Source organism: Mauremys reevesii, linkage group 2 (assembly GCF_016161935.1).
Source record: "Mauremys reevesii isolate NIE-2019 linkage group 2, ASM1616193v1, whole genome shotgun sequence".
NCBI lineage: Eukaryota > Metazoa > Chordata > Testudines > Geoemydidae > Mauremys > Mauremys reevesii.
Genome location: NC_052624.1, coordinates 94,335,776 through 94,357,254, shown reverse-complemented (window position 1 = coordinate 94,357,254; position 21,479 = coordinate 94,335,776). Strand labels below are relative to the sequence as shown.

At 41.2% G+C, this 21,479-nt stretch overlaps 1 protein-coding gene and 1 long non-coding RNA gene across 2 annotated transcripts in view; one reads left to right on the top strand and one right to left on the bottom strand.

Annotated features, from left to right (window-relative positions):
- The window catches only part of LOC120396840 (protein TsetseEP-like), a 105,660-nt gene that overhangs the window by 35,593 nt on the left and 48,588 nt on the right, over nt 1-21,479 (bottom strand). The window contains exons 2-3 of the mRNA XM_039521959.1: nt 14,279-14,421; nt 9,377-9,445 (exon numbers count right to left, since the gene is read on the bottom strand). Coding sequence (XP_039377893.1) covers nt 9,377-9,445; nt 14,279-14,390 — 181 coding nt within the window. The 5' untranslated portion in view covers nt 14,391-14,421. The remainder of the gene's footprint in view (nt 1-9,376; nt 9,446-14,278; nt 14,422-21,479) is intronic.
- The window catches only part of LOC120396841, a 28,880-nt gene that overhangs the window by 2,066 nt on the left and 5,335 nt on the right, over nt 1-21,479 (top strand). The window contains exon 2 of the long non-coding RNA XR_005593439.1: nt 5,595-5,724. This is a non-coding gene — a long non-coding RNA (uncharacterized LOC120396841). The remainder of the gene's footprint in view (nt 1-5,594; nt 5,725-21,479) is intronic.

Genomic DNA, 21,479 nt, shown 5'->3' with positions numbered 1-21,479 from the left:
CTGCAGGGCTGAGATGTGCGTACAGTCTCTAGGAAGTCTGCTTTGCTTTGTTCTACCAACAAAGTCTGCTTAAGAGCTGGACACAATATCTCAGATTTACTGATTACACTAATCTACTACGTCAGCAGTAGTACTGTGTAAGCAAATGAACATTCAGAGTAAGGTCTCTATCCCTCACAGAGTACACTAATTTTGTTTTAGAAAACAAAATAAAATCATGGTCACTTTTTCCTCAGAGAATTTAATTGTCAAGATGTCTTTCTAGAAAATGAGCTACAGCCCACAGTTCTGATTAAGGGTGGGCTGCAGTTCCTGTAAATCTGTTGGCTAAAGTGGCATGCTGCTTCACAATGTGCTATGCTGACTCTACTGTGCCAGAGAATTACCAACACATAATTGGAGAAAGTATATTGTAAGATTTTTTTTTCTGGGCAGAGGACTTGTCTTCATACCTACCAGTATCTATAAAGAGCCTATTTAATATACTGGTGCTATACAAATTACACCTCTACCCTGATATAATGCTGTCCTGGGGAGCCAAAAAATCTTACCGCGTTATAGGTGAAACCGTGTTATATTGAACTTTATTTGATCCACTGGAGTGTGCAGGCCCTCCCCCCCCCCAGAGCACTGCTTTACTGCATTATATCCGAATTCGTGTTATATTGAGTGGTGTTATATCGAGGTAGTGGTGTATAAGGTAGTGATAAGCAATGCCTAATATATTCTCTGTGTGAGGCTAAGGCCATTGGGGATATATATCATACATATATCATGCTATATTCAGTGTCTCTGTGTGTGTTTGTTTGTTTGTTTTGAATTTCCAATGTCTTCTACAGAGCTGAAGCTTTTAGCTTTAGACCTTCTGGCTGTGGTATCCTTCTGAATGTGAACCCACGCTGTGCTGTCTACTAGCTTTCAAGTGTAAACTGCCCCATTGATCTCCATGGGATGTTAGCTCTAAAATCTAAACCAATTAAAGTAAACATTGTTAATTATTTTGGTTCATTTTAGTAGGAGTATCCGGATAATGTGTGCAATTCAGCATGGTTGAAATTTCATTCCCTGAAATAGGTTAAAAGATTTAAAGATGGAAATAATAGAAAAGTCTATCAATATATCTCTTTATAGATGCATCCTCTGCATAGGACTGAGAGAAAAAGGGGGAGAGAAAATCTAGAAAAACTGGAAGAATTTGAGGAAGGATGAATAATCTTAGGGAGGCAGGGGAGGACTTTATCACTGTGGTGAAAAAAGTCAGCATTATTTAAAACTGTGAAGAAACAAATAACTTACTATGCCACTTATGGTTTTGTAAAATAAATCCTTCAGTTTGTCCAGAAACTTCTGGAAAATCTAGAGGCAAAAAACCCCACAAAATTTGGAAAGATCTCCTACAGGTTTCCAGTGTGTCTAATTATGGGGCTGACAAACTATTGCTAGTGGGGTTTTTTTGTTGTTGTTCTACTAACATCTTGCTACAGTTACTGATCATAGGTATATATACACATGGGTTATCATTTATTGCTGTATCTATTTGACTTCTACTTGTGCCTCACATTAAAACCATTCCTACTGATAGGCCTGCATCAAAACTGACAAATCCCAAACACCCCAAACTGGATGGTGGCAATGATTCTGTATCTAAGATCTAAATTTTGCATACATCCCCCATTGTATTGGGCCAGATCAAACCACTGGATCCTAAAAACTTGGAACTTCAGAGTATCTGAAATCAGGATTCCTTTCTGAACTATTGTGGCTTGGACCATCAATCATTTGTACCTATTCAGAGTCTTACCTATTTGTTGCACCAGCAGTATGATTCCCTCCTACAGCATCCTTAAAAATAATGATATATCCGCAGATTTACTTGGCCCAATCAACTTACTTGTGTGGTTTTGGTTTCAGCTAGTGAATTTCACCTTAGTCATATCTTACATCACAAGGGTTTGTATCATATGCTCTGTTAACCCCTATTTTGCATGTTGCACCAAATGAAAGGTAAAAATCTAATGTAAAGACAGATAAGACCATCCTGTAAAGTTCTCACCTTTGGAGGTATGCAGTATGTGCTTCCAGATATATTCTCACACTGCAGAGACTCTTAGACCTGAAGGTTTTTGATAGCAGAATGTTCATAAATGTGAGCCTGCCAAATGGTGCTGATCGTCTGATCTTTTACAGGTTTAACATGTGTTGTATTGTGCACAAACACTAATGCACACAGTTGAGCAAACCCTGTCCCCAGCACACACTGTGATCTACTGGGCTGTGCACAGGGGGAGATGTGCAAACACTTGGCCGTCCTTTGCTTACAACTAACATCCCGTGGCTGCTGTTTTCCCCTCATCACAGGAGAGTGGCTAGTGGATCCATGTGGTGTGTCCAAGGTCTAGGTCTCCTGATTCCAACACCTATGCTTAATCCATAGTGTCAGTCCTAGGCCTGCCATTTCACTTTTATGAGCCTCAGTTTCCCTCTGTGTAAAACAGGGGCAATGATATTGGGCATATGGAATCATAATTAATGGGTCAAATCCTGACTTAGGCCCTCATCCTAGTATGGAGCTGAGAGGATATTTCAGCCTGGCTGGGTTGTGAGGCTATGGAGGTGAAGCTATCCGAGCACTATATTCCCTTCCCCAGCAATGGACCCATTATCTGTCCGCATGCTGCCAAACACGGCAGCAGGAGTGCTGAGCACTGATGTCAGGTGAAACAATACCTTTCCTATTGTCCTAGTGCGTGGGTGGAAGCTCTTTGGATGCGTGACAGCTTGGGAAATGGAGTGAGATGAGCCTTCTACAGGAATGCAGAGCCACTGACATTGCCACAATAGAGCCGAGGAGGATAGGCTTGTAAGGGACCAAAATTTCCAATGCCCCATGCACTGGAGGGCAGCACAGCCACCAGAAACCTCACATCTCCCCCAAGACAGGCACAGCGAGATAACATTTCCCCTCCAATCTTGTTGCCCTTTCCTCTCTTGCACAGCAGCTCTGCGGGCTCGCATCAGCCTTGGGGCTATAGTAGCCTTCTCAGGGTTTTTGCAGGAGACAGACGGGCAGGATCCACAGAGGGCCAGCTGGAGAGCTGTGTGTTCGGTAGCCCTGTGGAGCTTGTCCACAGAGCCCATCTGCATCAGCTTGCCCATCTTGTACGTATGCTCAGGTCAGTATGGAGTCCCCATATGTGGGAGCAGGGGGCTCCCACATTTTTCACTTGTAAATGGTGATCAGGATTTGGGCCAGAGTTTGTAATGTGCTATATGGGAAGGGATAGCTCAGTGGTTTGAGCATTGGCCTGCTAAACCCATGGTTGTAAGTTCAATCTTTGAGGGGGGCATTTAGGGATCTAGGGCAAAAATCTGTCTGGGGATTGGTCCTGCTTTGAGCAGTGGGTTGGACTAAATGACCTCCTGAGGTCCCTGACATTCTATGGTACAAATAATTATCATACCTAGTTCCTGTAGGGAGCTTTTCATCAGTAGATCTCAAAAGCCCTTAATGAGGATGACCTCCTTTGTAATCCCCATTTTACAAATGGGGAAACTGAGACACAGAAGGGGGAAGTGACTTGTTCAAGAGGCCAGTAGCAGAGCTGGAAACAGAACCCAGGTCTCCTGAGTCCCTCATGTCAGCCAATATGAGAGGAAGGAATAGAACTCAAGATCTGCTGGCTACTGAGCATGTGCTTAATCTATTAGACCACGTGGCTCAGGGGTGCAGAAGGGTGGGAGAGGGATTATGGAACTCCTCCTCTTTCATGCAAAAATCCACACTCTCATATTTTGAAAGTGGCTGTTTGCTTAAATAACTGTGCCTAGATTACTTTCCCAGTGTTGGCAAACAATTCAGAGCTATGCAAAGCTGAGTGGAAAGTAGGCAGAGCAACAAAGCTAAATGCACAAATGAAACCTTCAAAACATGTGTGTTTGTGTAACGTCCATTCCAATCAGACCACTTCAGATGACTAAAATGCATGCTGAAGAGAAATATTATTAGCTTCTTTTAAAATGACAATAGAATGGTAGTAATTGCTTATATTAGCTGCTGAGGTGCCTCTGGGGGTTGGACTAGAAGGAGGACCAAGAGACAAGACTCACAGGAGAAAATTGACACCTAAGAAAAGAATAACCGACTACATTTTGGAGCTTGCAGAGGAACAAGTGTTGGATAAATGCATATGACAAGCAGCCCCTGTTTGATCTCTCTAAGAAGATTTGACAAGTCAGACACACAGGAGCCATAAATTACCTGTAATGGCAAAAATTACATCAGTTATAACCTTTTAAGCAGTTGGGGCTTACACAGCATCAATTCACAGATAGTAATCTAAGGAGAACCAATCTCTCCATATGTTTCCCTTATAATATACAGCTACAAGAGTAAGCTGTGTATGATTTTTCATAAGATGTGATCATAATCTAATGGTTATAGACTCCCTAGAGTAAACCTATATTGATAACTGGCTCAGACTCCAACTGATAAACATATTCAGGTATGAAAATAATTTCTTAAGTTAAAAATGAAGTGAAGCTGAGAGCGAGAGGTCATGTGTTGGGGGTATAGTATAAGCAAGATTCCTAGAATCAGTCATCAAACTGTTTGGAAGAGGGCAGTTTGAGTATATATTAAGCATGCTAAACATTTTAGAATATCCCTAAGATTTCTATTCTTCATACACATATATGATAATTGTTTAGTTTTTTTTAACTGAGCTGGCATTGCCGCTCAGTGCTTGGGGAGCAAGCACTAGAGAACCTTACAGAAAGGGGGACAGGCCCCCCAGCTGGTATCAATTGGTGTAATTTGATAGAGTTTGTGCTGATTTACAGCATCTCAGAGTCTGGCCATAGGAGTTTAGTGAGCTGCTGATGACTTTCATAGAAGCAGTGCATGGCTCAGGTCCTGTCTTCACTAGGATAATGAACTGTGCTTGACATGGATTTCTACCATATTTCCCTCCCTGAGCGACGTTGCCCTCTGGGAGCCCACAGAGAGAATATGGGAGCTGCAACTAGTCTTAGCTAAGGAGTTCTCCTTTAGCTCACTTGGAAGGAGCCTGTGCTTTTTGGAGCTTAAGAATAAGAATTCTAGTCCTGGCTTCCCTTGTATGTGATTTATATAATAATTGTCTGTTTGCAGCACATAAATTCTATGATCTGGCAATTAATGTGGATGTAGCCAGACTGTTTTCAACACCTGTGACAGTTAGCATTCCAGACTCAGTTGTAGTGGTAATACTGGTGTAATCCGGCCTTGGATAATTTAATTTCTTTCAGTGTGCATTGTCACTTACTAAATTTTACCAGACACTACACTAGTCTACAACTCTGAGTCACTTGCATGGCTGTCTTCCCATACTCTTACAGGAACTTTACAAATGAATTGCTTGCAGCCTGTGTATGTACTTGGGAGATGAAGTCAAAGTATGCTGAGAAAAACTGTTTCATACATGGCAAGGAGGGTTCTGTTTGTGATCTGATGCCTGTTCAGGTCAGAAGGGAGGAAAACTTCCACTGATAAGAAATCTCTCTCTCTCTCTCCCCTACTGTGTGTTACTGGTGCTGCTTTCATTTCTGCAAAACAGAATATCTTCCGGATACTTCCAGAAACTGAATCAGGAATGGGAATCCTTTCATCCTGTATTTGTCAGTCTATCTGTCCTTACAGTGCCTGTGCACCATTGTCTTCTAACAGATGGAATGTCTAGCCCGATGGTGAGTATGATCCTGCAGTAGTTAAATACTACTACACAGGGCACAATACTGATGTCTCAAAGTAAGTGTGTGTGTATGTGTATGCGCGCGTGAGTGAGAAAGAGAGATTGATCATGTTGACTTCTGGTGGCTCCTGTCTACAGATGATATAAGCCCTCCTATTCTTATGAGTAAGAATGGCTCATAGGTTTTATTGGCTGTAACCCATCAAAAATGCCAAGTTTATCAGGAAAAATTTGACCTAAATTTTTCAATGACATAATAAAATATAAAAAACTATTATACTAGTGAATGTGTCTCTCTCATCCAAATCACCACTGAAACAAACATCTTTATACTGGTATGAGGGCATCCATGCTACAGCTTTAATTCTGTCAACCAAACCTGAAGGTATAGTATACGGAGCCCTAAAACTGAGAACTGAAAAAAACCTTTTATTCTGGTACAGGTCCACATGGACATCTAAGCAGCCGCCATTTGAAAACTTCCTCCCAACATCCTGGGAATGGAGCATGCTAAGCACAGCTTTAGGGCTTCTAACAGTAAATACTTAGGGTATGTCTACACTGCCCACCGATCCGGCGGGTAATCAATCCAGCAGGGTCGTCGACTCCTGTACTCCAGCGCTGCGAGAGGTGCAGGTGGAGTCGACGGGGGGAGCAGCAGCAGACTTACCGTGGTGAAGATATCATGGTAAGTCGATCTAAGTACATCGACTTCAGCTACATTATTCACGTAGCTGAAGTTGAATAACTTAGATCGACCCCCTCACCCAAGGTGACAAGCCTAACAAAATTACCTACAACATTACAGTAAGCAACCCAAATCAGTTCTTTTGTTGGCAGTCTCTGAGATTCCAGAAAATGGAAAACGAGCTCATCTCTCCTCCTCGAAGTCAGGAGTGTGGTGCTTTGGCAGGGCCTTGTGGGGAAACTTGCACTGCTGATCCCCCTTCTGTACCTTTGGGCTCACCTACACTAGAGAGTTTACAGTGGCGCAGCTGTTTAACTACTCCACCCCCCCGTGAGCTCTCCTGCCGACATAGCATTTATTCACCCCTCATGAGTGACATAATTAGAGCCCTACCAAGTTCATAGTCCATTTTGATCAATTTCATGGTCATAGGATTTAAAACATTGTAAATTTCATGATTTCAGTTATTTAAATCTGAAATGGAGCTGTGTGTGTGTGTGGGGGGGGGGTCACAAGGTTATTGTAGGGGGAGTTGCAGTACTGCTACCCTTACTTCTGCGCTAGGCCCTCAGTCAGCAGCTGCTACTCTCCGGCTGCCCAGCTATGAAGGCAGCAGCGCAGAAGAAAGGGTGGCGTGCTATGGTATTGCCATCCTTACTTCTGTGCTGCTGCTGGCAGGGTGCTGCCTTCAGAGCTGGATTCCCTAGCTCTGGCCACCTAGCATCTCTGGCCACCTAGCTCTGAAGGCAGCACAGAATTAAGGGTGGCAATATCACGACCCCCTAAAATAACCTTGTAATCCCCCCTGCAACTCTCTTTTGGGTCAGGACCTCTAATTTGAGAAACACTGGTCTCCCCTGTGAAATCTATATAGTACAGGGTAAAAGCACACAAAAGACCAGATTTCAGGGTCTGTGACATGTTTTTCATGGCGGTGAATTTAGTAGGACCCTAGACATAAATTATGCCGACATAAGCTGTAGTGTAGACACAGCCTTTGTGAACAAATGGAAGACTTTGGTCTCCAGGTCACTAGATGTGACACTGTTTCATGAGTGCCAGTTCACTTAAAGCAGAATGCTTTCCCTTCCATGTTGGTTTTCTCTGTAAACATGTAAATGATACTCTGTGTGCAAGAGGTCCAGTAAACATGTCCTATGTCAAATGTGTCATTGTGTCAGGTTACCACTGATGTCAGAATATCTTCAGTGTTGTGTGCCTCAGTGACTGTATGCATAGGTCAGATTCCACATCTCAGACACATGCAAATTTTATGCCTTGTGTATGGGAGACCCTACAGCATTCTGTTTGCAAAAACAAACAAACAAACAAAAAATAAACGTAAGCACATTGCTGCAAACTTACTGAATGAGCTACAACAAGCTGAGAGGAATGAGATTTCCTTCCTTTCCCAAACTTTACAGCACGCTTACATTTGGGAGTGTTTTCTTTTGTTATGCTTAATATTTCACATAATGGTGCAAAACCATGATGTGTCATAATGAATCACTAATAGGAAACAATAAGGCAGAAAACTGAAGCATGTTTGGTTTTATGTACTGATTCAGACCATTTGAAATACTAGGTGAACAATTTAGAAGGCAGGACTGGGAATATAGAAAAATGTAATACGTTGCCTCTGAAGAGTATTGCTGAGAATGTAAGACTCCTGTCTTTCGTGGGGCCCTTAGTGGAATGGTTTTACCTGCATCTCAGGCTGTTAAAGTCCTGCGGTCAGGCAGGGGAAAAAAGAGAAGTGGGGAGAAACATGCTTGGATTGGAAGCCTGTGTTGATATCTTCCCAGTGTGTGGTGAATATTCACACAATAAACTGGTCTGCATTGCAGGGATGAGTGTTGAGCCTAATTCATGTCTGACTGAGCCTGAACTAGTAAATGCTTGGGGAATGGGATGAAGTGTCTACATATTCCCCATCCCAACTCTGTGAGAGGGCTGCATGTACAGTGAACACTCATCCTGCCTCTGTTGTTTGTGAAGGATATGAAGAGATCTTATATTGAACTGAATGAATCTGGTTCTCTTCTTACTCATGGTGATGTAAACCAGGAGTAATTAAAGTATAAAACAAGTGTGAGAAGACAATAAGGCCCAATAGCTTCAGACAAGAAGAAACAGTCCAAACTCTCTCACTTAAAAGTACCCAAAGTACTCAAATTTAAGCTACCCTAAAAAAAGACTTTTTTCTCTATTAAGAATTAGGAAACATTTTTAAAAGAATAGATCAGCCATAAGAGAAGAAGAATGGAATGCTAATGGAATCCCATCTACCCTTATGATTACCTAGCAGTAGATTACTCTACTTTTGATCCTTCTTCCCTCTTCTGAGCATTCTTCTAAGTCTTCTGTTCCTACTGATGGTCTTACAACCTTATATGTTGTACCACCACACTCTTCTGGGACTAATATTGGTTATCACAAATAAATCCTTGTTAGTTTAAACAATCCCTTTTGATATGGATGATGATAAATTTTCTTGTTCCTACTTTTTTTAAATTGTTTCTCTGGAGGACAACCACTCCTGCAGGCCCCCTCCCTGTGTTCTTCCCTTCAATCCATATTGCTCTCTGGCCAAACTTAATTTTTAATTTATTTTTATTGTAGCCTGCCAGACCCAGCTATATATTTCTTTCTCTCTTGCTTTCATACATGCCTGTACCCTCTCCCCCATCATTCTACTCAATTGAAGAATGTTGTTTCTGTTCTTACTGATGGTCTTTACATATCTTACATACACTGAGACTGCATACTTTCCTCTTAATAATGATGGACCAGTGAAAGAATTCACATGCTTCTCCAACATTTCTCTTTAAGTATGTTTACAGAAGGTGGAAGGAGACAATTCATGAAATATAAATAGGCCATCAAACAGCAGAGACAATGCAAAATTTAAGCAGTAGATCTGCTAATCTCCTATAATTATATAAAATTGGAGACCTACCACCAGAAATGAATTGAGAATTCAGACAGTAGTAGTAGTACATATGCCACCCCTTAGTCAATATTCTGCCTGAAAGTAGATAACAAGAGAATTAGAAAAACATCAAAATCTTTCCTTGGCTAAGACATTATAGTTGCAGAAAATTCAGGCAATGCAGTATCTTCTGAGTAACGTTGCTATATATTTTAATAGCAGTCTGAGCACCCCCAGCCTATGGGAAAGTTCAAAACTGGATTCTGATTTGAACTCTGCAACTTGGGGTCATTTCTAATATTTAGTTTTGATGACTACAAGCAGACTCTAAAATAGGCATGAGGAAATCCTTCCAAATATGGAAGTAATCCCCCTCCCCCCTGAGTGATTCAGAAAACAACTATTATATTTAAATAATTTCTGTCATTTATCTTTAACAGTATACTTTTTAGCACAGTGGTTCCCAAACTTTAACAACCTGTGAACCCCTTTCAATAAAATGTCAAGTCTCATGAACCCCCTCCTAAAAATGAATATTTCCAGAGATTGTCTCCTTTACCTGAGTATAAATTATAAAAGCAGTGATCTTGGAAATATAATTTTTGTATGACATGCTTATTACACACTATTATTCATCATTACAGTATTTTTATTACATTATGAAAATGGCAACACTCTTCCAAGATCTCACTTTCATAGCTTGTATCACTTTGAATAAGCCTGTTACAAGACAAGGCTCCTATGTTTCATCAAGGAGTATCAGATGTGAAACAGCAAGAAGATATTTAAGAAGCCAACTCAAAGAGTTCCTCCAACACAAGCATTCAGGTCTTGAGCAGTCCAGGCAAACAACACACGTTACAACAAAGCTTAAACTTGTTCTTCATAATAATTTTAAAAACAATACTAGCTGCCTATTTAAAAAACATCAGAAAATATCCACCGCCCTTTCCATTTCTTATAAGGAGTCTTGAAGTTTAAATCTCCTCAGTCTGATAGATATGCTTGCTTTGATCCTCTTAGCACTCCAGGGGCTCCGGGCTGCTGGCCTCGTGATGTCCAGGGTCCCTAGGGACAGCTTTGTCCGCCATTAGGGAATTTTTTCCTGAGAACCCACTGTAACATTTTGCAAACCCCCAGGGGTTCATGAATCCCAGTTTGGGAACCACTGTTCTAGCATAAGAATTAACTACTATGTTGCAAATGATTTGCATGTTTGGTATCAAACAATTTCTGTAGATGGTGAAAAGCTTATTGTTCCATGGTGTTTTGTGTGTGTCTACCTTTAATTTTTTTCCTTTGAACTCATTGTGACTTACAGTACAAAAGTGTCTATTTGCTGATACAAATTGATGCCACACTCTCCCATTAGGATAAACATTCACTCCTTTTATTAGCAATAATAATATGATCAGATCTATCACTAGGAGATTCTTTTTTTTTTTTTTTTTGAGTTATCAGAAAACTGAACTCTTGCTACCCCAGAAATTTAAGCCTAGGGAGTTCAGTGCTTAGTGTATGACTACTCTGGGGGAACAAAAGGTACCTTTCCAATTAAACTTAATAGAGGAATAACTTCAGACACACAAAGGGAAAAAAGACACTTACAAGTCATGGTGAGTTCAAAAGGAAAGAATTAAAGTAGGCGCACAAAGCATCATGGGAAGTGCTATTCAAGCTTCCATGTCAAAAAGGCTGATTAACAACAGTTCCAAGTCTACATGATCACCAGGGAGTCTTACTGATAAAATTATTCCCCCCTCCAAAGAGAAGAATCACCCTGAACTGAACAAATGTTTCACTTTTGAATAAGGATTCATGAAAAGGCAAAGAGGGTGGGGAGGAGGGGAGATAAAGTCTGTATTCACCAAAAGATCTGAAATTTGTAACTTGAGACTATTTATCAGTCTTCAACTTCTGAATGAAACTGCTAGTCATCTGACAGTGAACTAGATTCAGATCATTAGCTTCAGGGTTTTTTCAACTGGTTGTTTGCAGATACAAATTTTCTAGCACTGTTGTAATAGCAATTAGGGAAATCTAATGGCTTTGTCTGTTTTATGTTATTCAGATCTTCTAAACTGCAAGGATTTTCAGAAATCACTGAGTGAAATTCTCTAGTCTGACCTCTACATATAGTGCAGGCCAGAGAAGCATAATGGTGATTTCTGGACTTAAAAATCTACAGAATAGCCTGGTTTTAATGGGCATTCAACATATAGTAATATATTCTTGATTTTTACAACTTCCATTTCTCTTTTTCCATTGGTTAAACAACGGATAGTTTAAGGTCTACAGGAGAGTGAAGAGTGCCAAGCAAGAAACAGATAGTTCAAAAATGCCATCTTGTAAGCATGATGTTATATCATTGCCAAAGATTCCTACATTTTGACCCTAGTTGGTGGTTTTGCCTTTTTTATGCATCTCCGTTTTGTACGTGTCTCCAGGCCTTTTTTTGCTAGTGTCAGAGGGAATTCTCCTATGTTCTGTGTGAGTCATTCTCTTATCTTTTATGCAACTGTGGTTTTGGTCTTCCAATCTTGGGGATATAGAATGTAATTTGATAAGAGAATTGCCCCACAGGGTACATAAAACAGCATGAACAAGTGAGGACTTGTGATGCATTAGTTAAAGTTCTCATACAAGGTCTCACTGTGGAACAATCAGCTGGACTGTCCGTTGGCAACCCTTATCTTGGCCTTCATGCTGGATGTTAGAATTGTTTGAAGTTGTCCTGGACTTGGGCAGGAGTACGACGGGAACAGAAATGACTTTTTTTTATATTGTGATACTGTATTTGAGATACAGAGGGGTGAGGGGTGAAGGGAGTTAGTTTTTTGGTAGTTGCAGAGCAAGAAAGAAGTTCTAGTGGTGATGGTCTTTCTACACTTGGATATAAAGAGGCAAAGGAGTCTGATTCATGTTACTCAGCCAGGGCAGCGTATCATGACTACATGTCTTTAAGTGCATCATAGGTCTGGGGTCAGCTATCGGTAACAACACTGACCAAGTGAAAGGGATTTCAAGCACTGTCAGAATGAGATCTGTATCATCCACATTCAAAGGGCAGGTAGAGGAGGATTTCAAATAACACAGACTGGCCTGCTCATGAGCAGAAATCTGCAAACAATGTGGATCTCTCTGAAATGAGAATTTAATCTATAATGCTACAATTGTATATTCTGGGTGAAATCCTGGTTCCGCTGAAGTCAATGGGAATCTTCCTATTTTGCTCAATTTATTTGGGTCAATACTCTGAAAACAAATTTTCATTTGACAGCCATTTAAAGATACATTTCAAGGTCTTACATGTTGTTCATATAGTTCTACTTTTGTAAATAAATAGTTTCTTAGGTCATCAGTTATTTTTCCTTTTCGTTTTTTGAAGTTTTCTGTGTTTAAATGCGACAATAGGCTTATTGTTATCTCACTTCCTGAATCTGCCATTCTTAACACCTTGGGAAGTTGTGCAATATGAATGTTCTTACTCAGCCTTTTAGTATCTCTTCACTTATTCAGAAGATTATACAAAGAACACAGTAACATATGAAGTATGAACAAAGCCTCTGTTTCTTTCTAAACAATTAAATAGAGAACTATTTAGTTAATATTTGGAATAAATTTCCACTTCTCCTATAAGTAAGTGTGTATGTATTTAGATGCATAGATATATTTGTGTACATATCAATGCATTTACATTTGTGTATTATAAAATTATGATATTTTGTGGAATATTTTAATGTACAGAAAAGTGAAATATGCAGTAAGATACATACATATTTTCTATGTACATATGTATACACATGTATCTATATACATACACTTATTAAATCTATTTGGGATTTAAAATACAAAGATTTTGAAATGTGATCATTTGTATACTTTAATAACAGAGGGAAGATTATGGTTATTTTTTATCTGAGTCTTGTAACACATATCATTCATGGGGAGGAGCACAAAACAATTAATAATGAACAATGAGAAGGCTTGCAACGTCCAAAAGGAAATGGGGAAACAATAGCGTTGGGTTTCTCCCCCACTCCACCCCAGTCTCTGATCCTGTTACTAGCATCTCTTTGACTGGAGAAGATTATGCTTTGCCTAAACAAAAATAATGTCTTGAAGGATCGCTAATCTGACCACATTGAGGTCCCAGTTCACCAGTTAGATCTTTAGGGGCAGATGTTTGACCTCACATGGATCCATTAGGAGGATCAGGACCCTAGAGACTAGTTTTAAAATCCTAACACAGTTTGGGGGATTTTTTTTTTTAAAGGAAATCATTTAAGAAACTGTTTAGTGAGTTGAAGCTTATTGTTAGGTCAGCTGAAAGCATACTTAGTCACCACAAATCAATTATATTTAACTTCCGTTACAGCATACTGAGTCAGCATGCTATAATACATTTTCTACACAGAGGCTACAGTTTCTAGGATGTTCACAACAGTGTTTGTTACATGAGGTATTTCCCCTGTTGTAACAGAAGAAGGTGGGGTGGGGCGGGAGGATTGTCTGTCTGTCTCTCTCTCTCTCTCTCTCTGTTTGCTTTAGAAATTGTTCTGGGAATCTTAAGAGAGTCTCTTCATATGACATTTCCAGGGTCAAAAGGTTTTTTGCCACTCACAAACCCGTCTTGCTGATTCTTCCTCCTTGATGTCTCTAATTCCTATTCTTTTCTCTCTGTCCCTATAGTGAAAGCTCTTGTCCAACCTTCATCATCTCTTGTAACTACTTGACACCATGTTGCCTCCACTCCACCCCACTTTAGACCATACAAATTTCCACAATAGAGATCATCTTCCTTTATCACATCACACCCTCCCTTTTAGCTCCTCATAGAAGCTTGGGACTGGAAGGGACCATAATAAGTCATCTAATCCAGACCCCTGCACTCAAGGCAGGACTAAGTAATAATAAATGGTTACTCACCTTTCTTGTACCTGTTGTTTTTCGAGCTGCGTTGTTCACGTTCATTCCAATCAGGTGTGTGCATGTGCACGTGCATAGTGGACAGAAGATTTTTTCCCCTAGCAGCATCCATCGGGTCATCCAAAGGCCGTATTGTCTCTGGCCTGCTGGGTAGAATCATAGAATATCAGGGTTGGAAGGGACCTCAGGAGGTCATCTAGTCCAACCCCCTGCTCAAAGCAGGACCAATCCCCAACTAAATCATCCCAGCCAGGGCTTTTTCAAGCCTGACCTTAAAAACCTCTACCTCCCTAGGTAACCCATTCCAATGAAAAAGCTTTTCCTACTATCCAACCTAAACCTCCCCCACTGCAATCTGAGACCATTACTCCTTGTTCTGTCAATGTGCCTTTGCTTAGTGATAGCTGAAACAGGCAACCACCCGAGTCACAGGCCAGCATTGCAAGGGCTGAACAGAAGCTAGCCATCTGGGCCGAGGGATTTCCCTGGAGACTGAATGCAACTGAAGGGGCTAGGGCATTGTTTGGTTGCAGCTGTGTGTGTGAGGAAGAGAAGGGAACCAGAAAATGAAGAGAAATCCAGCAGGCATTGAGAGCAGCAGTGATGTGTGGCCCTGGGAAGAATCCAAGAGACAAGAGCTTCTACTAAGCACAGTACTCTCTGAAAAGGCAGACTTGGATTTCTGAACAAGAAAACTGCCTCGTGGATAATCACATAATATGCGGCGAAAGTATGGATGGAGGACCACGTCACTGCTCTTCAGATTTCCTGAGTGGGAACCTGAGCCAGGAACACTGTTGATGAAACCTGCGCCCTGGTGGAGTGCACAGTGATTGGAGGTGCAGGAACCCCTGCTAGGTTGTAGCACTCACAAATACAGGACGCTATCCATGGGGCAGTGGAAGAGTCCCTCAGGAGCAGAAGGGCAAGGGCTTCTATTAATGCATTGTGACGATACCGGCAGACCTTTCATTCTGTCCACCACTGCCACGAATAACTAGGCCAGTTTTCTGAATGGTTTTGTTCTCTCGATGGACTGCCATAGACTTGGAGAAGACTTGAGCTGTTGCTGACAAGCCGAACTGAAGGACTGTGAATTGGTAGTGGGTAGTGTTTACCACAAACCTGAGGTGCTTTCTGTGGGGCTGAGTGATTGCAATATGAAAATACACGTCCTTCAAGTCGAGGGTGGCATACCTGTCTGCTTGTCCATTGAGGGGATGATGGAGACCAAAGAGACCATGCGGAATTTGAGTTTCTTCACGAACTTGTTGAGTTCTTGCAGGTCCAAGATGGGCCTGAGGCTGCCTTTGGCTTTCAGTACTAGGAAATACTGGGAATAGAAGCCCTTGTCCTTCTGATCCTGAGGAACCTCTTCCACTGTGTCAGAGTCTACCCTCACTTGAAACTGGGGGGTTTCAAAGTGAGGACCCGCATATCTTCCCCCACCCCAAAATCCTAGGGTAGGTCTCCCTTTTGCTGCCACCACCTCGGTCAATTACGTGGGCCGGGACACCCCTGTTTTCCCCCTGTCTCCCTCAGAAGACACTCCCTGGGGAACACAGATCAACTCACAGAGGAGGAACCTCCCCTCTCTGCCCGGAGATAAGCTGTCTCACCACCGAGAGAGAATGTCTTAGCCCCTCCCCCTATATCCACAGTAGAAGGGATTTAATCAAATCTTTATAGAAAGAATTTATTAAAAGAAAAACAAGAAAATACAGAATCTCTATGAGTCCAAGCTGGACACTCATAGGGTATAACCTTGCTAAGTTCTGGAGAGAATCCTCTCTCTTCTCAGTACAACCAGTACAGGCAGAATTAAGAATAATCAATAACAAACACACAGAATTGCAAACATAGGATTATTAGATAATGACACAAAGTATCTTTCTAATACTCACTATCTTGACTAGAAGAAATTAGTTCAGAAAGGTAGAAACTTGTAGACTTGATTAAAACATCTGGACTCTTGTAACTCCAAACAGCTAAAGACAATACACACACACACACAGAGGGAAAAAGTTCCCTCCTAGGAATTTCAAATTCTCTTCCCTGATTGGTCCTCAGGTCAGGTGCCCACCAGGTACTATGCTTTAACCCTTTACTAACTATTCATGACACACTGCCCCTAGTGATACGAGCGAGTGCACCTCCTGTATAAGGAGTTGCTCATGAGAGGGGTCCCTGAAGAGGGATGGGGAATGGAGGTGGACAGCTGGGAGAGCACAGAATTGGATGGAGTACCCCTCTCCACCATGTGGAGCATCCAGTGGCCTGAAGTAATACAGGACCCTGCACAGTAGAAAGGGGATAGTCAGGACTAAAAGGTAAGGTGGGGTGGATCCAAATCTCGCTCTGCTGTCCTCGACTGCACATTGAAAAGGCTGGTTTGGCCCCTGAAGGCGGCTTGGATTGTCCCAAGCCCTGGCCAGAGGGTTGATGTGGCCTTCTCCTGCCGCTCCAATTTCTCCTTCTGGAGCCATCTTGCTGGGGTCAAAGATGGGCAGGCCCTCATAGCAGGCTTTCCTCTTGAAGGAGCCTGGGGAACGACTGGTGCTGGTGACCTGTCCTGTCTGGGAGGAGAGAATGGTGCCATGAGGTGAAGCAGTTCTTGGGCTGCTTCAAATGCCTCCAGTGTTGAAGGGAGGTGCAGCTCACGGCTCGGCCTCAGCGAGCAAGGAGGGTCCGGACTCAACCACTCTTCTGTGGGGGCAGAAGTCAGTGCAACCATCACTGGTGGAGCAGCATTAGTGTGGCCCGACTCGGGTCTAACAGCAGCAGGCTTCTAAGGCCTAGCAGGAGGAGAGTGACCCCTCTCCGGCCTCCTCTTCTTTTGTGGCACCAGCTATTGTGAACAGTGCCTGCATGCGGCATGTGAGCCGCGAGTGGAGTTGGGACGGTGTCATAAATCCTTATCCTTACTCTGCACCAGTGCTCATGCTGACGGTGCCAGAGCGCTCCGCACCGAGGAGGAGGTACTCTGCGCAGGGTCTGTCGACCCAGGGTCGGACTGGGGGCAGAGTGTGGCCTCCATCAACAGGACCCTCAGGTGCTGCTCTCTATCTTTTAAAGTCCTGGGCTGAAAGGTCTTACAAATGGCACACCTGGTTGGAATCGACATGAACAAGCACTCAAAGAAGAACTAGACCATTCCTGAGAGGTGTTCTTAAAAATTTCCAGTGACAGAGATTCTACAACCGCCCTAGGCAACTTATTCCAGTGCTTAACTACCTGACAGTTGGGAAGTTTTTCCTCAAATTTCCAACCTAAACCTCCCTTGCTGCAAATTAAGCCCATTGCTTCTTGTTTTATCCTCAGAGGTTCAGGAGAACAATTTTTTTATCCTTCTCCTTGTAACCTTTTATGTACTTGAAAACTGTTATGTCCCCTCTCAGTCATCTCTTCTCCAGACTAAATAAACCCAGTTTTTAAATCTTTCCTCATAGGTCTTATTTTCTAGATCTTTAATAATTTTTGTTGCTCTCCTCTGGACTTTTTCCAATTTACCCACATCTTTTCTGAAATGTGGCACCCAGAACTGGACCCAATACTCCAGTTGAGGCCTTAGTAGCATGGAAGAATTACTTCTCGTGTATCTCTACAACAATCCTGCTGATGCAAACATAATTCTGGGATTTTTTTCCCCACAGTTTTACACTGTTGATTCCTATTTAGCTGTTGATCCCAGATCCCTTTCCACCATACTTCTTGCTAGGCAGTCATTTCCCATTTTGTATGTGTGCAATTGATAGATTACTCCTTCCTAAATGGAGTACTTTCCATTTGTCCTTATGGAATTTCATTGTTTACTTCCAACCATTTCTCCAGTTTTTCCAGATCATTTTGAATTTTAATCCTATCCTCCTGTTTATGAAAAGACTTATGCAAGACAGTATCAAAAGTCTTACTAAAGTCAAAATATACCACATCTACCACTTCCCCCCATCTGAAAGGCTTGTTCCCTGTCAAAGAAAGCTATTACGTTGGTTTGATACAATTTGTTCTTGACAAATCCATGCTGACTGTTATTTATCACTTTATTATCTTCTAGCTGTTTGTAAATTGATTGCTTGATTATTTGCTCCATCATCTTTCCAGATACTGAAGTTAAGCTGACTGGTCTGTAATTCCCTGGGGTGTCCTTATTCCCCTTTTTATACATTGGCATTATATTTGCCCTCTTCCAGTCCTGTGGAATTTCTCTCATCTTCTGTGAGTTTCAAAGATAATCGCTAATGGCTCAGATATCTCCTCAATCATCTCCTTGATTATTTTAGGATGTACTTCATCAGGTGCTGCCGATTTGAAGACTCTAACTTATCTAAGTAAATTTTAATTTGTTCTTTCCCTATTTTTGCCTGAGATCCTTCCTCAGTTTCACTGGCATTCAATTGCTACTAACCTTTTTGGTGAAAACTAAAATAAAAAAGGCATTTAGCACTTCCGCCATTTCCACATTTTCTGTTATTATCTTTCCTCCCTCGTTGAGTAAAGGGCCTACCCTGTCCATGGTCTTCCTCAGGCTTCTGAAATATTTGTAGAATGTTTTCTTGCTACTCTTTATGTTTCTAGCTAGTTTAATCTAACCTTTTCAACATTATCAAATTCAAACTCTTATTACCTTCAAAGCCCTGCCAAACTCTACACTTTCCTATTTATCCATCCTTGTGTGTTTTTTCTCAGCCCCTGCTCCATCAAGAATGTCAACCTAATTTATTCAGTTGTCAGCTTCTCACACAAAATTGTCCATGCTCCTTACACTCTGCCTCCTTTTACACATGGCAAGGCTCCTCCCCTTTCTACATTCAAGTTTTCCGTGAAGATCCACCTCTAATGATGCCTATGAGAAACTCATTGGCTGTCAATACTGAGCTTAAGGAATAATTTCAGTACAACTTACATACCATATATTAATTGTATATGTTGCATCTGTCTCCCATTTTTAGTTTACTTGCCTGTTTTTAGATTGTGAGCTCGTTAGGGCACATCACCATAGGTGCTACTCAGAACAATTAAGTGTGTGTGTGTGTATTTATAAATAGTCTTTTTTCAGTTTAAACAAAATTAACGTTGAAGTAATTTACATTTCACAGGGTTCAAAACAGACCCATTATTTTTATCCATAATGTTGGTTTTGTGTTTCCTGAAAACTAGATGTTAATAAATGAAAAGTTTTAAAAATAAAACGGAAAATTTTGGAGAAATCAAACAAAAAACTTACTCAAGTTGTTAACAAAATCTTTCTTTAGTGAAAAAGCCCTGCTTTTTTTTTTTAACTAAAAACTTCATTTTGAAAAATTTCAAATGCATTTAATAAGACTTGAATAATCATATGAAATTTTGGGGACCTATCTGAACTAAAGTTTGCAGATGATACTAAACTACTCAAGGTAGTTTAAGACCAAAGCAGATTGTGAAGAACTTCAAAAAGATCTCACAAAACTAAGTGGGCAACAAAATGGCAAATGAAATGTAATGTGGATAAATGTAAAGTAATGCACATTGGAAAAAATAACCCCAACTATACATACAACATGATGGGGGGCTAATTTAGCTACAACGAGTCAGGAAGAAGATCTTGGAGTCATCGTGGATAGTTCTCTGAAGATGTCCACGCAGTGTGCAGAGGCGGTCAAAAAAGCAAACGATGTTAGGAATCATTAAAAAGGGGATAGAAAATAAGACTGAGAATATATTATTGCCCTTATATAAATCCATGGTATGCCCACATCTCGAATACTGTGTACAGATGTGGTCTCCTCACCTCAAAAAAGATATTCTAGCGCTAGAAAAGGTTCAGAAAAGGGCAACTAAAATGATTAGGGGTTTAGAGAGGGTCCCGTACGAGGAAAGATTAAAGAGGCTAGGACTCTTCAGCTTGGAAAAGAGAAGACTAAGGGGGAATATGATAGAGGTATATAAAATCATGAGTGATGTTGAGAAAGAGGATAAGGAAAAATTATTTACTTATTCCCATAATACAAGAACTAGGGGTCACCAAATGAAATTAATAGGCAGCAGGTTTAAAACAAATAAAAGGAAGTTCTTCTTCACGCAGCACACAGTCAACTTGTGGAACTCCTTACCTGAGGAGGTTGTGAAGGCTAGGACTATAACAATGTTTAAAAGGGGACTGGATAAATTCATGGTGGCAAGTCCATAAATGGCTATTAGCTAGGATGGGTAAGAATGGTGTCCCTAGCCTCTGTTTGTCAGAGGGTGGAGATGGATGGCAGGAGAGAGATCACTTGATCATTGCCTGTTAGGTTCACTCCCTCTGGGGTACCTGGCATTGGCCACTGTCGGTAGACAGATACTGGGCTAGATGGACCTTTGGTCCGACCCTGTACGGCCGTTCTTATGTTCTTATGTTATGTTCTTAAAGCTCTCGGGCTTTGTCTCGACTTGAGGTTGGGCAGAGATGCTTAAGTCACATTAGCTCAGTTGTGCTAGTTATCTCGATTTCAAAGCCGACTTGCTTTGGTGTTAAACAATGTCTATATTGGTGTTGACAGGGTTTTCCATTATGTTGATTGAGCTAATTTGGTTGAAAAAAAGCACCTTTTTTTTTCCTAATCTGGACAAGTTCTCAGTATCTTCGGTGTCGCCCACTACTGGGAAAGACCACAACTACAAACAGATCAAAATTTAAACTTTGAAAACAGGCTATGTTTTGTGTAAGAACTATTTAAGAACTATTATGCCTGATAGGTTAATAAATTATTCTAAAACAAACAGCTTGAGTAAGTAATTTAGAGCCTGATTCTTTTAGTTAGGGCTTGTCTATACTTAAAACGCTACAGCAGTGCAGTGAGGACACTACCTACACCAATGAGAGGGCTTCTCCTGCTGGTGTAGGCAATCTATTTCCCCAAGAGATGGCAGCTAGCTTGCCAGGAGAATTCTCCCATCAGCCTAGCGCTGTCTATACTGAGGATTAGGTCAGTTTAACTATGTGCCCCAAGAGTGTGGATTTTTCACATTCCTGAGCAAGATAACTATACCCACCTAATTCCCTCATGTAAACCAGCCCTTACAGGAGTGCCACTGATGACTTTACTGGTTTTACACCAGGATAACAGCATTGCAAGTGAAAGGAGAATAAGGATAGAAGACAGCTTTTAAGTCACTTTCAATCCTGGGGCCTAAATAAGAACTTAACAGAAATGTAGTAATAAGTGTCTCTGAATCCCATATG